Here is a 24,261-nt window from a genome sequence, read left to right as displayed (position 1 = left end):
TCAACTGACTCAGGGAGTCCAGTAACGTATAGTTAAACTAACCGACGACATCAAAATATGTGTACATGTACACAGTAAATTTTTGACAGTGTTGTTCGGAGAACACTTTTTGAAAAGCTGTAACTGCTGTTATTGTTGTGATCTTCAGGTTCAAATGGCTCTAAGCACTATGGGACTTAGCACCTGAGGTCATCAGTCCCCTAGACTTACAACTACTTAAACCTAACTAATCTAAGGTTGGTTGGTTGGTTGTTTTGGGGAAGGAGACCAGACAGCGAGGTCGTCGGTCTCATCGGATTAGGGAAGGACGGGGAAGGAAGTCGGCCGTGCCCTTTGAAAGGAACCATCCCGGCATTTGCCTGGAGCGATTTAGGGAAATCACGGGAAACCTAAATCAGGATGGCCGGACGCGGGATTGAACCGCCGTCCTCCCGAATGCGAGTCCAGTGTCTAACCACTGCGCCACCTCGCACGGTAACTAATCAACTAATCTAAGGACGGCACATACATCCATGCCCGAGGCAGGATTCGAATCTGCGATCTTCAGGTCCCAGACTGGTTTGGTGCAGTTTTCCAAGCTAATCTATTCTGTGCAAGATGCTTCTTCTCTGCGTAACTACGGCATCCTACTAGTACACCCATTTGAACACGGTTTCTATCAAATGATCCCTTCCTTTAGCCAAGTTTTTCAGTTCCTTTTCTCCCCTATTCAATTCGGTAGCTCCCCATTAGTTCTAAATCTACCCGTCCAACCTCCAGCATGCTTCTGTAGCCCCAAATTTCAAAAGCTTCAATTCGTTTTTTGTGAACTGTTTTATCGTCCACGTTTCACTTCCGTCCAAGACAACATTCCAGATAAATATCTTCAGATAAGATTTCCTAACACATGAAATTTATATTCGATGATAACAATTTTTTCTTTTTCAGTGATGCTTTTCTTTCTATTGTCAGGTCCGTGTTTTACAACCTCCCTACTTTTTCTCCCCAACAGCAAAACTCATCTACAACTTTTAGTGTCTCTCAGCATCGCCTTAGTCAATGCGACTACATTCCATTAACTCTAGAAGAAGCGTTAGGCCGGATGCCCGAATCACGGAAGATATCCGAAGAAGACTGGCACAGACAAACAAAACCTTCTTCATTAAGAGTGCTCTACAAATATCACATATTGATATAGAAGTTGAGAAAAGGTTCCTGAAAGTGTACGTCTAAAGCTCCACATTGTATGGAAATAAAATGCGGAACATCAGAAACCCGGAGAAGGGGAAACTGGAAGCATTTGATATACACTATCTGATCAAAAGTGTCCGGAAACCCATATATAATGTGAAATTGACCATTAATATCACGAGAGGTTGCCCGCCAGTATAAAATCGGGAGGGGGCGAAGGCATTCTGTTTTCAGTAGATACGTAGCAACAGCAGAATGGGTTGATCAAGCGAGCTGAGTGACTTCGAAAGTGGGCTAATCATTGTATGTTACCAGAGTGACAAATCCATCAGGGACATTTCAACCCTTAAGCTGTCTAAGTCGATTGTAGGTGATTGTGAAGTGGAAACATGAAGAAACACAGTTAACCCAAGATCACGCAGACTTCACGCACTGATGGACAGGGAGCGTCAAGCATAGGGCAGGGTGATTAAAGATAATTGCATTAAATCAGCGGAAGGAATCACTCGGGAGCTGCAAAGTTTTGCCTGCAGTCCAGCTAGATCAAAGACTGTAAGTACAAAATTAAAAAGAATAGTCTACCAGCCCCTCGTTAGTCACACATTTCGTGGACGCTAAGCGATGCTTGCGGTGGTGCAAAGATCCACGCCACTGGACAGTGGATGACTGGAAACAAGCGATTTGATGTGATGGATCACGATATACCCTGTGTAAATCCGATGGGAGGCTTTAGGTTTGGCGAATGCCTGGAGAACATTAGCCCTCATTAACCGTAGTGCCAACAATGAAGAACGGAGGTGGTGGCGTTACGATAGGAGTGTTTCTCGTGGATAGTGTGTGGACCCATTATTGTGCTGAAAAAACGCTAAATGCGGAAAGATATGAGCACTGTTTACAGCATTATGCTCTCCGTACAGTAGAGGAACAGTTTAGAGACGTGAAATATTAAACTAGTATGACGTTCCCCCCGGGTATGCACTTGCCCATACCACACAAATTTTTCCCTTGGATGCTGTCGCACAGTTACTCAAGATAACACTAGTAGATTTGTGTCTTTCGCCAGTGACGCACTAATTAAGCAGCCATTGATAACTTAGCCGCCGGCCGGAGTGGCCGAGCGGTTCTAGGCGCTCCATTCTGGAACCGCACGACAGCTACGGTCGCAGGTTCGAATCCTGCCTCGGGCATGGATGTGTGTGTCGTCCTTAGGTTAGTTTGGTTTAACTAGTTCCAAGTTCTAGGGGACTGATGACCTCAGATGTTAAGTCCCATAGTGCTCAGAGCCATTTGAACCATTTGAACAACTTATCCCCACAGGAATTCTGTAAAGGCCTGCGTGACTATAGATCATCGCAACACAACAAGGTTGATAAACGCACAAACTTCATATAACAGTTTCAGAAATATTTAGTACACAAGAAGAATAAAAAGAACACTATTACGTTACAAATGAGTCAGAAAACAAACTCTGAAAATGAGATTATCATGCCACGATGGTCATACACTCTGACAAAAAGTCATAGGATAGCGATATGCACATGTACGGATGGCGGTATTATAGCGTGCACGAGGTATAAAAAGACAGTGCACTGGCGGAGCTGTCATTTGTAGCCAGGTGATTCACTTGAAAAGGTTTCCGACGTGGTTATGGCCGCACGACGGGAATAAACAGACTTTGAACATGGAATGGTAGTTGGTGCTAGACACATGGGCCATTCCATTTCGGAAACCGTTAGGGAATTCAGTATTCTAAGATCCATAATATCAAGAGTGTGCCGAGTCTACCAAACTTCAGGCATTACCTGCCGGCTTCTGTGGCCGAGCGGTTCTAGGCGCTTCAGTTCGGAACTGCACTGCTGCTACAGTCACCGGTTCGAATCCTGTCTCAGGCATGGATGTGTGTGATGTCCTTACGTTAGTTAGGTTTAAGTGGTTCTAAGTCTAGGGGACTGATGACCTCAGATGTTAAATCCCCTAGTGCCTAGAGCCATTCAGGCATTACTTCTGACCACGGAAACACAGTAGCCAACGACCTTCACTTATCGACCAAGAGCAGCGGCTTTTGCGTAGAATTGTCAGTGCTAACAGACAAGCAACATTGCGTGAAATAGCCGCAAATATCGATGTGGGACATACGACGAACGTACCCGTTGGGACAGTGCGGCGAAATTTGGCGTTAATGGGCTATGACAGCACGTGATCGACGCGATTATCTTTGCTAACAGCAGGACATCACCTGCAGCGCCTCTCCTAGGGTCGTGACAATATCTGTTGGACCCTACTCGACTGGAAAACGTTGGCTTGGTCAGATGAGTCCCGATTTCAGCTGATAAAAGTTGATGGTAGGGTTCGAGTGAGCCGGAGGCTCCACGAATCATGCACCCAAATTGTCAACAAGGCACTGTGCAATCCGGTGGTTGGTCCGTAATGATGTGGGCTGCGTTTACATGGAATGGACTCGGTCCTCTCGTCCATCCGAGCCGATCATTTACTAGAAATTATTATTTTCGTCTGCTTGGAGATCATTTACAGCCATTCATGGACTTCATGTTTCCAAACAACGCTGGAAATTTTATGTCATAACATTCTGGACAATTCGAGAAAATCATTTCGCCACCCAGATCGTCCGACATGAATCTCATCGAACATGTATGGGGCATAATCCAGAGGCCAGTTCGTGCACAAAATCCTGCGGCTGCAACACATTCGCAGCTGTGGACGGCTGTAGATGGCTCAATATTTCTGCAGGGGACTTGCAGCAACTTGTTGAGTCCATGTCACATGTATCAAAAGGAGGTCGGACGTTATGTTAGGAAGTATCCCATGACTTTTGCTACCTCAATGTATTACTTGTATCGGTCGTTTGTGGCGGTACTTTCATTCGGCCTCCACGACTGATTGATGATGTGGAAACAATGCGTCGGCTGCTGGGGCAATGCTTAGTGTACTGAGGAATGAATGATTCGTGCGTGAACTTCAGAGCGGCGCTGATGTCTCTTACCAGTGTCGAAAGAATCTCCATCTTGTTGGTTGAATTTGGGCTGCTCCTCCTGAAACACAAAGGGCAAAAAACACAATTACAAACGAGACGCGGACATTTCACAGCACCTGAGACGTCGTAAAGTACTGGCCACTCCCCGCATTTCATTCTTTTCATTTACAGTACAGCCAGCCATTGCCCGAGAATGTTAGGTACGTCTGGTCGTTAGTCTTAATTAAAATCTTGTGAGTCTTTTTCATGATTTTTTGTAATATACCTGAAAAACTGATGTGATACTTTGGAATAACGCCAATTAACATGGAAACCCCACCCACTAAGTATTCAACAGAAACTCCACAATACACAAAAACTACTAAGTTGCCGAATATGGGTACTGCACCTTTCCACAATCATATATAAATCATATAAATCCCCAGCCTGACTCAACCTCTGTAATGCAAATGTAGCATGCGGATCCTGGAACGCCAAACGCCCGGCCTAGCTGTTCGGGTCCTCTTACCCCCCAGTACGCGAATTCTCTATTAACTTATGAAATTCCTCACCGTACTCTTCCATGACCCAACATATACGAAAGTACTATATTACCTGTAAACTTAACACTAGCCCCCCTATATACCATTCCCACAGGCAATCTACATAAGCTCATCACTTCATTCATTTCTGTGTAAATACTGTAAACGACCAACAAATCAGTGTTTTATCTTTTATCCAGCGCAACTCACCATTTGTGTTTTACTTTTCTGCAAACATGCTGTTTTTAACGTCATTTACAAAATTTAAACTGCTTTAAAATTTTTAATGTCGTTTGACTGAAGTGCGGCGAATTGTAACCACTGACAACCCAGTTGCCTCCCCCCCCCCCCCTTTCCACGCCAACGTGGGTCAAGGGGTAACGGAAGAAAAAACTGATGTAAGACTCCTTTTCGTTCCTCACATTGGACTTCCATTTGGGAGGACGACGATTCAAATCCGCGTACCGACTATCCAGATTTTGGTTTCCGTGATTTTCCCAAATCACTCCGGGCAAATGCCGGGATGGTAGCTTTAAAAGGGTACGTCCGATTTCCTTCCGCGTCCTTGACACAATCCGAGCTTGTACTTCGTCTCCAATGACCTCGATGTCGACGGGACGTTAAGTCCTCACCTTTGCCTTTTTATTCGTAGGCGTTTTGCGACCGGCGGGAATCTATGTGGCGTGATTGTCTACGTTGAATAGACTGAACGACTACATTCTGTGACACTGTATACCACTAGATAGGATGAAAATGTCCGTTCTTTTGTTTTCATTACTGCGCAGTTTCGGATGTGAAGCTGTTTTCAGGTATTTTTATCATGTCATTAAAATGGACTAACTTGATTAGAGTCAAACACATTCTTCAAATACACAGCAAAAAAAATGATGGCAGTTTGGCAGACTTGACAGAGTTTATTTTAGTCTTCTTTCTTCTTGCACGTCCTGTGGATCACAACCCACAACTTACCTTGATGTGGAACGTATAAGTTTACAAATAAGATATTTTTTCTGTGATGCATAGCTCCATATCAGGATTCTCTGTTTTAAAATTAATCTTCAACTAAATTTTATAATTGTAAACCAACCACAGGCATTTTATCCATTCAGAAATTCTTCTATACAGTAGAAGGAGTTGTCAAGTAGAAATTATTTCAATTTGTTCCTAAAACTTTAATTATCTGCGAGCATCTTTAATTTACAAGGAAGGTGGTCACATATTGTTATTGCTGCATACTTGGCTCCTTTCTGTGCAAGAGTAAGGTTATACTGTAGATAGTGGAGACTATTTTTGTTCCCAGTTTTTTGAATTGTATTATTATTTTCAAATTATGTCTTATTCTTTATAACAAACTTCAAAAGAGAGTAAACGTATTGTGATGCTGTTGTTAGTATGCTTAATGTTCCAAACGGTTGCCTACACGAAGACCGAGGATGGACCTCAGCTATTATCCTCGTATCATGTTACTGTACAATGAATACTTTGTGTCTATGTGTGGAATTGCTCCAGAAAATACAGCATATGGCATCAGTGAATGGAAGTATGCAAAGTAAGCTAATTTTATAATGCAAGACATGACACTAAATGTGTTTCAAACAGCGCTGATGTAGCATACCTCTTAGCAATGTAAGATCGTACAGGACTGTGTATAGTTACATGAGGCAGCAGCAATCACAGATGTGGAGTACTGTTGCGGAAACGTAGCGAAAGGGAAGATGAAACTTTGACGTTCCATTTTAAACCATAGAAGGATGCATCACTGTCAACAATGTACCTCTATGGACGAGGTTAACAAATATTTCACGCTTATAATACATTGTTATATCTGCAAAGAGCGAAACATTTTCTCACAGTTGCCACATGTCGCAGATTTGTAACGCTTCAGATTACAAGTATAGAAGGTGACGTCGCACTGTGACAATTTATTGAACCATGGGAGCGGTTCTATATTGGGAGTTCTGTGTAGAATGGACGTACTTTTTTTGAGCTGTTGATATTTATGATTAGCAAACATATTTTTTTAAAATGATACAGATTTGTCACGTTAGGTATTCGCAAGAAAACTTTTATTTTTATAGAAAACTAGCTTTTTACCTGCCCACATACATTGATGTCACATACATTGCACACACATATGCCTGAATCTCTGCTGTTCTACACCATAAACTCCAGAGAGGATGCTAACCTACTTCTTACTACTCAGTAACTCCATCTCTACATCTACATTTGCATCTACCTAGATCTTCCGCATTTACGGTGCGTGACAGAGGGTACCCTGTACCACTAGTAGTCACTTCCTTTCCTGTTCCACTCGCAAACAGAACGAGGGAAAAACGACTGTACATACTCCGTATGAGCCCTTATTTTTCGAATCTTGTCTTGGTGGTCCTTACGCACAATGTTTGATGGCGGCAGTACAATCATTCGCACTCAGCTTCAGATGCCGAATCTCTAAATTTTCTCAATAGTGCTCCTCGAAAATCCATTCAGGGATTGCCATTTGAGTTCCCGAAGCATATTTCGTATCACTTACGTGTTTTTCGAAGCTACCGGTAAGAAATTTAGCAGCTTGCCTCTGAATTGCTTCGGTGTCTTCCTTCAGTTCGACCTGCTACGGATCCCAAACACTCGAGCAGTACTCAAGAATAGGTCGCACCAGCGTTCTATATGCGGTGTCCTTTAAAGATGAACCACTCTTTTCTAAAATTCTCCCAATAAACCGTAGTCGACCATTCGCCTTCGCTACCACAATTCTCACCTGCTAATTTCATTTCATATCGCTTTGCAACGTTACGCCCACATATTTAAACGACTTGACTATGTCAAGCAGGATACTAGTAGTACTGTATCTGAACATTACAGGTTTGATCTTCCAACGCATCCGTGTTAACTTAAATTTTTCCACATTTAGGGCTAGCTGCCATTAATCACACCAACTGGAAATTTTGTCTAAGTCGTCCTGTAACTTCCTACAGTCGCTACCCTTCGATACCTTACCGTACACCACAGCATCATCAGCAAACAACCACAGATTCCTGCCCACCCTGTCCCCCAAATCATTTATCTACACAGAGCAAACAGCGGTCCTACCACACATCCCAGACGCACTCCTGACGATACCCTTTCTCTGATGAACACTCGTCGTCGAGGACAAGAAGTCTTCGAGCAACTCACATATCTGTGAACTTATTCCATATGCTCGTACCTTCGTTAACAGCCTGCAATGGGGCACCGCGTCAAATGCTTTCCGGAAATCTAGAAATATGGAATCTGCCTGTTGCCCTTCATCCTTAGTTCTCAGTATATCAAGTGAGAAAAGGGCAAGCTGAGATTCGCACGAGCGATGTTTTCAAAAACCATGCTCAAGAAAGTTTGTTATATTCGAACTGAGAAATTGTTCAAGGATTCTGCAGCAAACAGAGGTTAGGGACTGATCATTAATTTTGAGGGTCCGTTCTTTTACCTACTTATGCACTGGAGTCACCTGCACTTGTTTCCAGTCGCTTGCGACTAGTGCTGGGCTAGAGATTAGCGATAAATGTAAGTTAGGTAAGGGGCCAACGCCGTAGTGTACTCTTTGTAAAATCGAATTGGTATTCCAGCCAGGTCTGGTGATTTATTTTCTTTCAAATCTTTCAGTTGTTTCTCTACGCTAGGGATGCTCATTATTATGTCGTCCATACGGGAGTCTGTCGTATGGTCAAATGACGCTATGTCTGTACGATTCTCGTGTGTGAACGATTTCTTGAAAGTGAAATTTAAAACTTCGGCTTTCGTTTCGCTATTTTTAACTGCCAACTACACCACGGTGAACTCACACAGCTTTTAACAATAGTACCAAATCTTAGGATATCTTGTAAAATCGAATTGGTATTCCAGCCAGATCTGGTGATTATTTTCTTTCAAATCTTTCAGTTGTTTCTCTACGCTAGGGATGCTCATTATTATGTCGTCCATACGGGAGTCTGTCGTATGGTCAAATGACGCTATGTCTGTACGATTCTCGTGTGTGAACGATTTCTTGAAAGTGAAATTTAAAACTTCGGCTTTCGTTTCGCTATTTTTAACTGCCAACTACACCACGGTGAACTCACACAGCTTTTAACAATAGTACCAAATCTTAGGATATCTTGAAGGCTTTTACCGCCGATGAGCCATGTGGCACAATCTTAAGCCCGAAACACATCGACAAAAACAAGAACTCAGAGCAGTAGAGAGAAGCTAGTGCCACTCTTAGCTTACTGGGAAGTGACGTCAAAATGAAGTGTTGCTCGATGGGGCCATGAAAGTCGATAGTAGCCGACAGATGAAGAATTCTGGAGACGCCATGTTGGGTTTCGTCGTAATTAATCGTTTGGGTATTATTACCTGTGTGTTAAGACAGCATGCCGTTTCAAGAAAACGGCACTTTGAAGTTTTTATCAGACACATCATTCTTGGTGTGATACTTCATAATTACATGCCAGTTAATGATACATCGGCGGTAAAATCCTTCAGGAGATTCTGAGACGAAAGATACCGTTGATGAAAGTTGTGTGTTTGTGTGTGTGTGTGTGTGTGTTCGTGGCGTAGTGGTTTGAGGCATTCAGTTACGAATAGGAAGAAGGAAGTTCGCATACTTTTCATCTTCAAGTTTGTAACATATTCTGGGATTTACTTATGAAGGTGACAGAAGTATGTTCTGTAATATTCGATGTTATCTAAACTACTATATAAAAACAAGTTGTTGTTTAACTTTTTACCAAAGATCTCTAAAAGTACTGGACCAATTAACTTCACGATTTACTTCAAATTTTTACACGATACTCTAATGAACATTCGAATGGACAAATTTAAGTCTCTTTGCTGATCTTCATTCTCCTATTTATTTCTCTTTTCTTCCACCTACTTCATCACACCCTGTCCCAACTGCCTCCTCACGCTCTGTACCTCTTCCATCTCCCTCCTCACAACCTATCCCTCTTCCACCTGCCTACTAACCCTCTCCATCTGCCTTCCACCTCTTCCCCTCCCCTCACTGTCCATCTACTCCCCCCTCTCTCTGCCCATCTCCTCCTCTCCCCTCTCTTGGTCCACCTTCACTGTCCTCTCTCTTTCTGCGTGCATCTTCCTCTCCATCTTTGACCATCTGCCCCTCCTAATCTCTCTGTCCATCTCCTTTTGCCCCTCCCTCTGTCCATCTCTTCTCCCACCCTCTCTCTTTCCATCTAGTCCTCTCCCTTCGTCATTCTCCTACTCCCCTCTCCCTCTGTCCATCTCCCACTCTTCTCTCTGTCCATCTTCTACTCACCCCTCTTTTTGTTCTTTTACTCCTGTCCCCCTCACTGACCATCTCGTCCTCGCCCCTCTGTCCATCTCCTTATGCTCCTCTCTCTACCCATCTCTTCCTCCACCCTCTTTCTCTTCAGCTCCTCCTCTTCCTTCTTCCTCTGTCCACCTCTTTCTCTCCTCTTTCTCTTTTCATTTTCTCCTCCCCCCTCTCTTAGTCTATCTCGTTCTTTCTAGAAAAGGATTGATATGTGTACAAAGTTTGGTTGAAATCGATCCAGTGGTTTAGGAGGAGATTTGGAACATATATGTACATACATCCATATGTATACACCTATTTTTATTGTATATATAGATTATTCCTGCAGCATTTTATGGATAGGAGTGGTACCAGCTCATGTGGCAGAAGGAGCACATGGAGAGAATGATCATAGTTGCCTGGGTGCCTCTTCCAGTGATTCTTATGATGAAGATCACGATGATGTTATAAGCCAAGAAATTGAGGTAGTACATCAAGCAATTCTAAAGACGGTACATTTTTAGCTCTTACATCTAGGTTTGTAATGTAACGTTACTTAGAACTGTTTCTGTATTCGTAATTTCAAAGGACACCAATCTGTAGACTTTTTTTGTAGCTTTCAGGACCAAGTTGTTCACCATGATACTGTTATATACTGATAAGTTGTGTCAGAGAAGAAGAGGCAGATGCAAAACGCCTAACTACAAGGAAAGTCCATCGGATGTCCGCAATAAGTATAATGTTGATTTGTGCATCGGAAGAAAAACAATTGCTTCTGGACTTCTACAAAGAATAAGAACTATTCAGGTTTTATATGTTGTAAAAGCACTGTTTCAGAATTACGTCCCAATAGCTACTGTAAGGTGAGTTTGTCCAAATTATACTGTGTTTTGACAAAAGAAGCAAAATTGAACCGTCAACAAAAGAAATGTAGCCGTTACTAAAAACTGATGACTACTCTCCAGATGAGGAATGTTTTAACAATTGAGACAAAAATAAATTTCCAATTCTGTTGCACTTTCAGGGAAATCCGGCAACACTGTGTATCTTTAATAATGAACGTTGGGACAGAAACATCTCAGCTATATACGACACATCAAAAAAGCACAGCAAACAGTGTACCATCTTTCCATTACTGTCCTGTACAGACTGAGAAAGTGTATCTTCTTACCAAATTATCTTTCAATTTATCGGTGATACTGACTTTGACGGACAGCTGGCAAGGTTCTGCAAGTCGTCAATGCGTTCGCATTATCAGAGTTACCAAAGGGTGTTATTGGGTCAGTTCTACTCTGAAGCGAAAAGCTGCATTGTTTTATTAGAAACAACAAATTTGATGCCTGTGTATCTGTGGATAACAAGGTTACAAAAACCTGATAGTCATTACTTTATGAACGGTTTGAGACTACTCACTGGGATTGAAATAAATTATTAATATATAGAATCTATCTTTGATACACCAAAAGAAATTAAGGTGAAGAAAATCACCACTTCACTCTGGGGATAGGAGGTGCACTATTTGCTGCGAATTATTTTCATAGTCCTGAGATGAAGAAAAGGAAGAAAGTCCTTGGGTAAATTTAATTCCACTCGCTCACTATTAAAAATACAAAGGGGTTATGGAATTCTGCCGAAATAGCAACAGACTTCAAAAAATGGTTCAAATGGCTCTGAGCACTATGGGACTTAACATCTGAGGTCATCAGTCCCCTAGAACTTAGAACTACTTAAACCGAACTAACCTAAGGACATCACACACATCCATGCCCGAGGCAGGATTCCAACCTGCGACCGTAGCAGTCGCGCGTTTCCAGCCTGAAGCGCCTAGAACCGCTCTGCCACAACGGCCGGCAGCCACAGATTTGTCGAGCTATTTTTGTCTGAATTGTTAACCATTTGTCATTTGACAAAGAAACATCAGCTATGAAGAACGGCTACATTTCTCTTGTTGACAGGTTTAATTTTGTTTCTTTTGCCAGAACACAGTATATCTTGGACAAACTCGCATTGCAGTACCTACTACAATGTAATACTGAAACAGTGTCACACTAAATAAGGAATTGCCGACCAGAAAGGTCAATAGCTCATGGAAAACCTTAGAGTTTCGGTGTGCAGTAACATAAGAGAAGAAATTTCACATCTATTTTCATTCTAGCAAATTATCTTTTCAATAGCTGTTGAGTATTCTTAAAAATTTACACTGCTGGTTGAAAAAATAAAATAAAGACCATATCTTCCGCTATGTCGCCATAGTGAAGAAAGTTCTGTATGTCAAGTATATAGCAAAATAGTCTCCTCTTTCCAGGATATCACTTACCAAAAAATTGTATCAATATCTCAAACGGGTTAGGATATATGAGGGATGTTATGAATATTTCATTCTATCGGACTTGAGATCGAAAGTGAACTTCTTACATAAATTAGATTTTCTTGAGACTGAGGATAGAGATAGGCCTAAAGAAAAATTCAGTGTCTTAGCTCAATTTCATTTTCAGCAAGATAGGGTGTTTATGCAGCAAACACAATTCATAGCAACCCATATTTATCAGCACAAACATTTTCGAATTTCGCGCAGCGTCTTACTTAAATGGGAATATTACATACATATCACCATTAGCGAGATGATGGGCAATTCACCATGAAGCTGACATACACACATCGAAATACGTTTTGCCTCATCCTGGTTCCCAGAACGCCTGAAGACAGACGTTGACTGTGGATATTGTATCACAGATACAGTCCCTTTGACTGTTCAAAGATGTAACTAAACCCACCCAAAGATGTACACAACTATGCATGAGCAGCACCTATTAGCCGGAGGGTCCGACAGCCGATCAGTTCCAGTCATTCCACCAGGACCTGAGGTAGGCAGCTCGTGTTATCTGTAGTTCAACCACGCCTAGACGGTCAATAGCACGGTTCGATCGCGACGGCATTGTTACTTTGTGCCAGTAAGGGCTCTCAACACGCGGACATGGAGGAGATACAGAGAGACAGGAACTGTCGATGACATGCCTCGCTCGGCCGCCCAAGGGCTACTACTGCAGTGGATGACCGCTACCTACGGATTATGGCTCGGAGGAACCCTGACAGCAACGCCACCATGTTGAATAATGTTTTTCGTGCAGCCACAGGACGTCGTGTTACGACTCAAGCTGTGCCCAATAGGCTGCATGACGCGCAGCTTCACTTCCAACGTCCATGGTGAGGTCCATCTTTGCAGCCACGACATCATGCAGTGCGGTACAGATGGGCACAACAAGATGCCGACTCGACCGCTCAAGATTGGCATCACGTTCTCTTCACAGATGAGTGTCGCATATGCATTCAACCAGACATTCGTCGGAGACGTGTTTGGAGACAACCCAGTCAGGCTGAACGCCTTAGACACACTGTCCAGCGAGTGGACCAAGGTGGAGGTTTCCTGCTGTTTTGGGGTGGCATTATGTGGGGCCGACGTACGCCGCTGGTGGCCACAGAAGGCGCCGTAACGGCTGTACAATACGTGAATGCCATCCTCCGACCGATAGTGCCACCATATCTGCAGCATAATGGCGAGGCATTCGTATTCATGGACGACAATTCGCGCCCCCATCGTGCACATCTTATGGATGACTTCCTTCAGGATAACATCGCTCGACTAGAGTGGCCAGCATGTTCTCCAGACATGAACCCTATCCAACATGCCTGGGATAGATTGAAAAGGCTGTTTATGGCCGGCCGTGGTGGCCGAGCGGTTCTAGGCGCTTCATTCCGGAACCGTGCGACTGCTACGGTCGCAGGTTCGAATCCTGCCTCGGGCATGGATGTGTGTGATGTCCTTAGGTTAGTTAGGTTTAAGTGGTTCTAAGTTCTAGGGGACTGATGACCTCAGATGTTAAGTCCCATAGTGCTCAGAGCCATTTGAACCAGCCATTTGGCTGTTTATGGACGACGTGACCCACCATCCACTCTGAGGGATCTACGCCGGATCGCCGTTGAGGCGTGGGACAATCTGGACCAATAGTGCCTTGATGAATTTGTGGATAATATGCCACGATAAATACAGGCATGCATCAGTGCAAGAGGATGTACTACTGGGCATTAGAGGAGCTGGTGTGTACAGCAATCTGAACCACCAAGTCTGAAGGTCTCGCTGTATGGTGGTACAACATGCATTGTGTGGTTTTCTTGAGCAATAAAAATGGCGGAAATGATGTTTATGTTGCTCTCTCTTCCGGAACCGAGATGATGCAAGACTTTTTTTTATGTGTGTATTTTTAAACTTACGTGACCAGATACCCTCATTTTCTAGAGACAGTCCTGACTTTTCATGTTTTGTCATCAGTTCGTTTAAAACTGACTGAGGATATAAATATCCTCGATTTCTTATTTCCTGTCCTCAATTTTCAAAATTTCCGACAATAATTGAAATAGGAAGAAGTGTTGAATATTTTAAATTAGAAATCAACTGAATATACCCGTGTAACCAAATATGGCATAAATTGCCGTCTGATTTGAAATTAATTTTTCCGTTTTTTGTCAGCCCTAAAATTTTGCCGCCCTAGGCGGCGCCTAGTCCTGCCTAATGGTAGAAAAGCCCCTGAGCATATGTACTGATTGCAGATACGCAACGTAACCTCTCTATCACGTGAACAAAGCGCAGCAAGGTATTGTAATGTATTTGCTGACGAACTAAAACTGTTCGTAGGCCGTGCTGGATGTAAACGGCTGGTAAGTCTTACCAAAGACTTTGAAGAAGAATAACGAGAAGGAGAAGGAGATGGAGAAGGAGAAGGAGAAGAAGTGACCAAGCACCGGGAACGATGGTTTACGTACCCTCACTCACAACCATAATACATAGAAGGCGAGTTAAAGAGAGAGATGTACATCGATCAGCCATAACATTGTGACCACCTAACTAATAGCCAATTTGTCCACCTTTATGCGGATAATAGCGGCGATGTGTCGTGGTATGGAAGCAATGAGGTACTGGTAGGTCGCTGGAGGGAATTGGCACCATATCTGCACACACAAGTCATCCAATTCCCGTGATGAGCTCTGATGCCAAGTTCAATCACATCCCAAATGTGTTCGATGGGGTTGAGATCTGGCGAGCTAGGGGGCCACGACATCAATTGTAACTCGCCACTGTGTTCCTTGAACCACTCCATCACACTCCCGACATAGCATAGCACAGCGCATTACCTTGTTAAAAATGCCACTGCAATCGGGAAACATGATCGACATGAAGGAGTGTACATGGTCTGTAACCAAGTATATGATACTCCTAGGTCGTCATGGTGCTCTGCACGAAATCCACTGGACCGATGGATGCTCACGTGAATGTTTCCCAGAGCATAATGGATCCGCCGCCAGCTTGCCTCCGTCGCGCAGTACAGATGTCAACGAGCTGTTCCGCTGGAAGACGACGGATTCGTGCCCTCCCATCTGCATGATGAAGAAGCTGTCGGGGTTCATCAGTTGATGCAATGGTCTGCCAGTGCTCCAACGTCCAGTGGTAATGGTCACGTGTCCATTTCAGTCGTAGATGCCATGTCGTGGAGTTAACACTGGAACATGCATGGGTCGTCGGCTGTGGAGGCCCGTCGTTAGGAGTATTCGGTGCACTGAGTGTTAGGACTCACTGCTTAGTAGCAAACAAAAATACATACAGAGACATAAATCTTTTCAGATGCAGCGCATTACTTTCAGGGCAACCCTCATAATTACGAGGTGCATTCAAGTTCTAAGGCCTCCAATTTTTTTTCTCCGGACTGGAAAGAGATAGAAACATGCGCATTGTTTTAAAATGAGGCCGCGTTCATTGTCAATACGTCCCAGAGATGGCAGCACCGTATGGCCCACCCAGCATTACTCCACCCAGCATTAAAGTTTGATATTAGTTGCGCCATAATTCGCCGCCTGTTCCGTTTTACCAGTCTGCCCAGCCTACGATGTCTGACATCTGCAACGAGAGGCGACCGCCTAAAAAAACATGCACGACATCTGGACGTGGTTTCACCTTGCCTTCGCCACGTGTTGGAAACACTCACGACAGCGCTTCCCGACAAACCGTGCAGTTTCCGAAATGCTCGGGTCGAACCTCCGGGCCGTCACAACCTGCCCTCGGTCAAACTCAGATAGAACGCATGCATTGCAATTCTAAACATGAACAGCACGCTCACTGATACTATGTGCAATGTGCGCTGTGTCTGACTAGCAGTCATTCTTCACCAGGTGACGCTGTTATCACCTGGATGTGTTTGTATTGACAGGAGGTCGGTGGACATAATGTTCTGGATGATGAGTGTATGTAGCTTGTGTAGTGATACAGGAGTTGCACAGTATCATCGAGAACTTCGTCGTTTACACAATGGATGGTGCTGCATATACGAGGTGCATTCAAGTTCTAAGGCCTCCGATTTTTTTTCTAATTAACTACTCACCCGAAATCGATGAAACTGGCGTTACTTCTCGACGTAATCGCCCTGCAGACGCACACATTTTTCACAACGCTGACGCCATGATTCCATGGCAGCGGCGAAGGCTTCTTTAGGAGTCTGTTTTGACCACTGGAAAATCGCTGAGGCAATAGCAGCACGGCTGGTGAATGTGCGGCCACGGAGAGTGTCTTTCATTGTTGGAAAAAGCCAAAAGTCACTAGGAGCCAGGTCAGGTGAGTAGGGAGCATAAGGAATCACTTCAAAGTTGTTATCACGAAGTAACTGTTGCGTAACGTTAGCTCGATGTGCGGGTGCGTTGTCTTGGTGAAACAGCACACGCGCAGCCCTTCCCGGACGTTTTTGTTGTAGTGCAGGAAGGAATTTGTTCTTCAAAACATTTTCGTAGGATGCACCTGTTACCGTAGTGCCCTTTGGAACGCAATGGGTAAGGATTACGTCCTCGCTGTCCCAGAACATGGATACCATCATTTTTTCAGCACTGGCGGTTACCCGAAATTTTTTTGGTGGCAGTGAATCTGTGTGCTTCCATTGAGCTGACTGGCGCTTTGTTTCTGGATTGAAAAATGGCATCCACGTCTCATCCATTGTCACAACCGACGAAAAGAAAGTCCCATTCATGCTGTCGTTGCACATCAACATTGCTTGACAACGTGCCACACGGGCAGCCGTGTGGTCATCCGTCAGCAATCGTGGCACCCACCTGGATGACACTTTTCGCGTTTTCGGGTCGTCACGCAGGATTGTGTGCACAGAATCCACAGAAATGCCAACTCTGGAGGCGATCTGTTCAACAGTCATTCGGCGATCCCCCAAAACAATTCTCTCCACTTTCTCGATCATGTCGTCAAACCGGCTTGTGCGAGCCCGAGGTTGTTTCGGTTTGTTGTCACACGATGTTCTGCCTCCATTAAACTGTCGCACCCACGAACGCACTTTCGACACATCCATAACTCCATCACCACATGTCTCCTTCAACTGTCGATGAATTTCAATTGGTTTCACACCACGCAAATTCAGAAAACGAATGATTGCATGCTGTTCAAGTAAGGAAAACGTCGCCATTTTAAGTATTTAAAACAGTTCTCATTCTCGCTGCTGGCGGTAAAATTCCATCTGCCGTACGGTGCTGCCATCTCTGGGACGTATTGACAATGAACGCAGCCTCATTTTAAAACAATGCGCATGTTTCTATCTCTTTCCAATCCGGAGAAAAAAAATCGGAGGCCTTAGAACTTGAATGCACCTCGTAATTATGAGGGTTGCCCAGAAAGTAATGCGCTGCATCTGAAAAGATTTATGTTTCTGTATGTATTTTTGTTTGCTACTAAGCAGGACAACTACGCTCTTAAGAACGTCTTAACATTAGTTGATGTTTTTGGATTCGGCTGCTAGTCACTATATGCATATCATTATACACGGACCAGTCACATTAACGTGACCACCTGTCTAAAGCCTGAATAACTATCTTTTACAGTGCGGACTTGCAGCAAGAGATTCAATGCGGTTCTGGAAGGTGCTGACAAGGGTGTGAAACCATACCGCCTCGACTCCAGTGCCTTGGCCAGCTGCACTAGGTTTCTCAGTTGAGGAGCCACAGCGCAAACAGTCTGATCGAGGTGGTCCCACAGATTCTCGACTGGGTTTTAGTGCGGGGGATTTGGTGGCCAGGGCAGCGCAGCACTCTGCAAATTACTCACGTACATTTCCAGCTGTGTGACATGCTGGGAGATGCGATTGTGCCGAAGAAAACAATTGCATGCAGGGGTGCTCATGCTCCTGAGGATAGATGCATACTCGTGTTGATCCATAGTGCCTTTCAGAATGGCGAGATCAGCAGGGAATGTACGAAAACATTCCTTAGACCATAACTCTCCGTCCTCTGGCCTGGGGCCTTCCGAAGACTGTTGCAGGAAGTTTGCTTCCAGACACATAAAATGTGATTCTTCTGAAAAGGCAACCTGTCACGACTCATTAGACATTGACTTGCTGTAATGGCATGCAAATTCCAGCCTTCGCCGCCAGTAAACAGCAGTCAGCATGGGTGCATGAACCAGGCGTCTGCTGCGGAGGTCCATACACAGCAGCATTCGTTGAACCGTCATTGGGGAGACACTGTTAGTAGCCGCTTGGTTCATTTGGGCAGTCAGTTATTCAGCAGTTCAAAGTCTGTTTGCCCGAACACATCTTGGCTGCCTTAATTCACCCCTATTCTATGCCCTGTGATGAACCACAGTTGCCTTGGCGCCAGTTTTGGATAGCGCCGTTTTACCATGCACTGTATATTTTAACCACGGTGGCACATACAGTTTGCAGACTTACTCACTTTAGCAATTCTTCCAGTGTCCAAAAGCCAATGATTATACCCTGCTGGACATAAGATAAATAGCTCGGTTTTTGGAATACGACAACACTGCACTGCCGCCCCCCCCCCCCCCCCCCCCCCCATAGGTTCAATGGTTCAAATGGCTCTGAGTACTATGGGACTTAACTGCTGTGGTCATCAGTCCCCTAGAACTTAGAACTACTTAAACCTAACTAACCTAAGGACATCACACACATCCATGCCCGAGGCAGGATTCGAACCTACGACCGTAGCGGTCGCGCGGTTTCAGACTGTAATGCCTACAACCGCTCGGCCACTGCCCCCCCCCCCCCCCCCCCCCCCCCGCATAGGTGGTGACTCATGAACTTGACAAAATCGTGTAAAATACCGCCGATCACAGCGGAACGCATGTTCGAAGGCCAATGATCATACCCTTTTTGACATCACATAAATCGACCCGTTTTCATATTTCGACTACGACTGCATTATTTTTCCAACCTCCCTCCCTGACAAGTTTTACACACTCTCCGCCGCTTGTGCTGCCACCTATCGTCTGGCCGTAGTGTTGCCAGCTTCGGGCTTTCGCCCCTAAATTTAGTGGGAATCAATTGTCTTAGGTGGGAACTTAGAATCAGTGCTTCTGGGGAAAGTGTAGGAGGAAATATACTTAGTAAGGAATTTTAGGGGCTTCTCGAACACGAAGAGTGCGTATCAACTAGAAATTATTTGGCCCTAGATAACATTGAAATATTTCATTCTTGCGTTTTCGGTTGGCAGCCCTCCTTTGTGACCGCTTCCACAACTTGAACTGTTCTTAAACTGGGGATTACTCCGATTAGGAACACTCCAGAAAGAGAATATAGATAAGAGGAGTTAATAACAGTCAATCAGCAAAAAAGAAACGATACAGTGAAGCTAGTGAGCTGAATTCTGGAAACATTTTATGTGTAAATGTTAAGCGAATATGGCATCCAGAGACAAAAAGTATTTTCAGGGATCACTGTTTTGATTGATTTTATGTGCTTAGCTGAGTAGTGACGATTTTATATAGCCTGTATGCTACGGTCTACGTCTTAATATGTCGTCCGGAAACTGCTGCTTTTTTTAGTAGACACTAAAGTGTAGAATATTACAAATTAGAATTTATGCGCAATGGACTTTCAGAATGAATACTTCGCTCAACATGCAGAGTTTTGATGGAAGGTTTTATCGTTGAAAATTAATACTAAGTGCTATTTTCTATACTTTAATACGAGTTACAAACAGATTAGTTAGTAACTGACGCCCCCCCCCCCCTCTTCCCCATCATGACTGTTAGGATTGGTTGACACCTGACCCGTCTGGTGAAGAATGTAGAGCCTTTTGCAAATATTGCAGTTCTAATCTTAAAGCTCATAAAATGAGATCTACTACATCATGCAAAAAGTGAAAACCACGAAGAGAAACGTACAATGGAAAAATAGCAAAATCACGCAAAAAAGTAAAGCCTTTAAAAATCAACAACCAAGTTAAAAGAGAAGAATTAAAATTTGCTGTATATGTTGCTCAACACTTCCATTAATAGCCTAGGAGAACTGCTGCCAATGTTGGGGCCTTCAACGTTTTTGCAGGGTCCAGCAATACATCACACAATATGTACCATTGCAATTATTATATTTGTCTTGAAGTCTGAGTTTATTTCGCCTGTCTCTACATCTGCTCACGACATGGAAGAGTTTTGTCATGGCTGGCTCACCCAAGGCTATCAGTAGTTCTAATGGAATGTTGTCTACTTGGGGGCCTTGTTTTGATTTAGGTCTCTGTCAAATTTTTCACGCAGTGGCATATCTCCCATTTCATTTGCATCTATGTCCTCTTTCATTTCCATACTATATCGTCCTTGTACAGACCCATTATATACTCCTTACACGTTTCTGCTTACCCTTCTTTGCCTAGGACCAGTTTTCCATCTGAGCTCTTGATATTCATACGGATGGTTCTCTTTTCTCCAAAGTTCCCTTTAATTTTCCTGTAGGCAGCGTCTATCTTACACCTAGTGATATATGCCCCTACATCCTCACATTTGTCGTCCAGCCATCCCTGCTTAGCCATTTTGCATTTTCTGTCGATCTCATTTTTGCGAAATTTGTATTCCTTTTCACCTGCTTCATCTACTGCATTTTTATATTGTCTCCTTTCATCAATTAAATTCAGTATCTCTTATGTTGTCCAAGGATTTCTACTACTCCTCGTCTTTTTACCTGCTCGATCCTCTGCTGCCTTCACTATTCCATCTCTCAAAACAATCCATTCTTCTTCTAGTGTATTTCTTTCTCCTGTTTTTGTCAATAGTTCCCTAATGCTCTCTCTGAAACTCTCTACAACCTCTGGTTCTTTCAGTTTATCCATGTCCCATCTCCTCAAATTCCCACCTTTTTCCAGTTTCTTCAGTTTTAATCTACAGTTCATAACCAATAAATTGTGGGCAGAGTCCACATCTGCCCCTGGAAATGTCTTACAATTCAAAATCAGGTTCCTAAATCTCTGTCTTACCATTACATAATCAGTCTGAAACCATCCAGTGTCTCCAGACCTCTTCCAAATATACAACCTTCTTTTAAGATTCTTAAACCAAGTGTTACCTATGATTAAGTTATTCTCTGGGTAAAATTCTACCAGGCGGCTTCCCTTTCATTCCTTATCCCCAGTCCATATTCACCTTCTACTTTTTATTCTCTTCCTTTTCCTACTATCGAATTCCAGTCACCAATGACTATTAAATTTTCGTCTCCCTTAACTATCTGAATAATTTCTTTTATTGCATCATACATTTCTTCAATCTCATCATCATCTGCGGAGGTAGTTGGCATATAAACTTGTACTACTGTGGTAGGCGTGGGCTTTGTGCCTATGTTGGCTACAATAATGCGTTCACTATGCTGTTCATAATAACTAAGCCTCGTTCCTATTTTTTAATTCATTATTAAACCTACTCCTGCATCACCGTTATTTGATGTTGTATTTATAACCCTGTATTCACCTAAACAGATGTCTTGTTCCTCTTGCCACGGAACTTCACTATATCAAACTTTAGCCTATCCATTTCCCTTTTTAAATTTTATAACCTACCTGCCAAATTAAGGGATCTGACATTCCACGCTACCATCCGTAGAACGCCAGCTTCCTTTCTCCTGATAACGATGGCCTCCTGAGTAGCCCCACTAGGAGATGAAAATGGGGGACTATTTTACCTCCGGAATATTTTACACAAGAGGACGCCATCATCATTTAACCACACGGTAAAGCTGCATGCCCTCTGGATGAATTACGGCTGTAGTTTCCCAGTGCTTTCAGCCATTAACTGCTTGTAATTCTCACACCATTTACAATGTTCTACATCATACACAATGGGAAAGTGATGGTTTTAAAGTGGAAAATTCTGACGAATGGTGCAAGTGTAACGCCGGCCGGAGTGGCAGTGCGGTTCTAGGCGCTTCAGTCTGGAACCGCGTTACTGCTACGGTCGCAGGTTCGAATCCTGCCTCGGGCATGGATGTGTGTGATGTCCTTAGGTTAGTTAGGTTTAAGTAGTTCTAAGTTCTAGGGGACTGATGACCACAGCTGTTAAGTCCCATAGTGCTCAGAGCCATTTGAACCATTTTTTTGCAAGTGTAACTCTGTAACCGCTCCTCTGAAATAAATAGTTTCTGACTTAATTATTGTTAAGTGCGAGAGTATGTCCTGCTCAAAAGCGTTAAATTCCACACTTCTTGCAAAAAAATCATCTTGACTGAATATTGGAAACTGTAACACCTACAATGCCTCTCGGTGTTAATAAACCAAAATATCTCCCAAATTAGTTCCCATGCCCTCAAAATATAAATTCAGAAAATGTCCCAAGCATCTTCACAAGTAGTAATTTACGGAATAGAGCCGGCCGAAGTAGCCGTGCGGTTCTAGGCGCTGCAGTCTGGAACCACGAGACCGCTACGGACGCAGGTTCGAATCCTGCCTCGGGCATGGATGTGTGTGATGTCCTTAGGTTAGTTAGGTTTGACGAGTTCTAAGTTCTAGGGGACTAATGACCTCAGAAGTTGAGTCCCATAGTGCTCAGAGCCATTTGAACCATTTTTTACGAAATACACTCCTGGAAATTGAAATAAGAACACCGTGAATTCATTGTCCCAGGAAGGGGAAACTTTATTGACACATTCCTGGGGTCAGATACATCACATGATCACACTGACAGAACCACAGGCACATAGACACAGGCAACAGAGCATGCACAATGTAGGCACTAGTACAGTGTATATCCACCTTTCGCAGCAATGCAGGCTGCTATTCTCCCATGGAGACGATCGTAGAGATGCTGGATGTAGTCCTGTGGAACGGCTTGCCATGCCATTTCCACCTGGCGCCTCAGTTGGACCAGCGTTCGTGCTGGACGTGCAGACCGCGTGAGACGACGCTTCATCCAATCCCAAACATGCTCAATGGGGGACAGATCCGGATATCTTGCTGGCCAGGGTAGTTGACTTACACCTTCTAGAGCACGTTGGGTGGCACGGGATACATGCGGACGTGCAGTGTCCTGTTGGAACAGCAAGTTCCCTTGCCGGTCTAGGAATGGTAGAACGATGGGTTCGATGACGGTTTGGATGTACCGTGCACTATTCAGTGTCCCCTCGACGATCACCAGTGGTGTACGGCCAGTGTAGGAGATCGCTCCACACACCATGATGCCGGGTGTTGGCCTTGTGTGCCATGGTCGTATGCAGTCCTGATTGTGGCGCTCACCTGCACGGCGCCAAACACGCATACGACCATCATTGGCACCAAGGCAGAAGCGACTCTCATCGCTGAAGACGACACGTCTCCATTCGTCCCTCCATTCACGCCTGTCGCGACACCACTGGAGGCGGGCTGCACGATGTTGGGGCGTGAGCGGAAGATGGCCTAACGGTGTGCGGGACCGTAGCTCAGCTTCATGGAGACGGTTGCGAATGGTCCTCGCCGATACCCCAGGAGCAACAGTGTCCCTAATTTTCTGGGAAGTGGCGGTGCGGTCCCCTACGGCACTGCGTAGGATCCTACGGTCTTCGCGTGCATCCGTGCGTCGCTGGGGTCCGGTCCTAGGTTGACGGGCACGTGCACCTTCCGCCGACCACTGGCGACAACATCGATGTACTGTGGAGACCTCACGCCCCACGTGTTGAGCAATTCGGCGGTACGTCCACCCGGCCTCCCGCATGCCCACTATACGCCCTCGCTCAAAGTCCGTCAACTGCACATACGGTTCACGTCCACGCTGTCGCGGCATGCTACCAGTGTTAAAGACTGCGATGGAGCTCCGTATGCCACGGCAAACTGGCTGACACTGACGGCGGCGGTGCACAAATGCTGCGCAGCTAGCGCCATTCGACGGCCAACACCGCGGTTCCTGGTGTGTCGGCTGTGCCGTGCGTGTGATCATTGCTTGTACAGCCCTCTCGCAGTGTCCGGAGCAAGTATGGTGGGTCTGACACACCGGTGTCAATGTGTTC

General features: G+C 44.4%; 1 protein-coding gene across 3 annotated transcripts in view; it reads right to left on the bottom strand.

Moving 5' to 3' along the window:
• The window catches only part of LOC124789971 (receptor-type tyrosine-protein phosphatase N2), a 444,282-nt gene that overhangs the window by 135,488 nt on the left and 284,533 nt on the right, over window positions 1-24,261 (bottom strand). For all 3 annotated transcript variants that reach the window (XM_047257507.1, XM_047257508.1, XM_047257509.1), the window contains one exon: window positions 4,172-4,220. In XM_047257507.1, coding sequence (XP_047113463.1) covers window positions 4,172-4,220 — 49 coding nt within the window. The remainder of the gene's footprint in view (window positions 1-4,171; window positions 4,221-24,261) is intronic.

Source organism: Schistocerca piceifrons, chromosome 3, assembly GCF_021461385.2.
Source record: "Schistocerca piceifrons isolate TAMUIC-IGC-003096 chromosome 3, iqSchPice1.1, whole genome shotgun sequence".
NCBI lineage: Eukaryota > Metazoa > Arthropoda > Insecta > Orthoptera > Acrididae > Schistocerca > Schistocerca piceifrons.
This window is presented reverse-complemented; position numbering and strand designations above follow the sequence as displayed.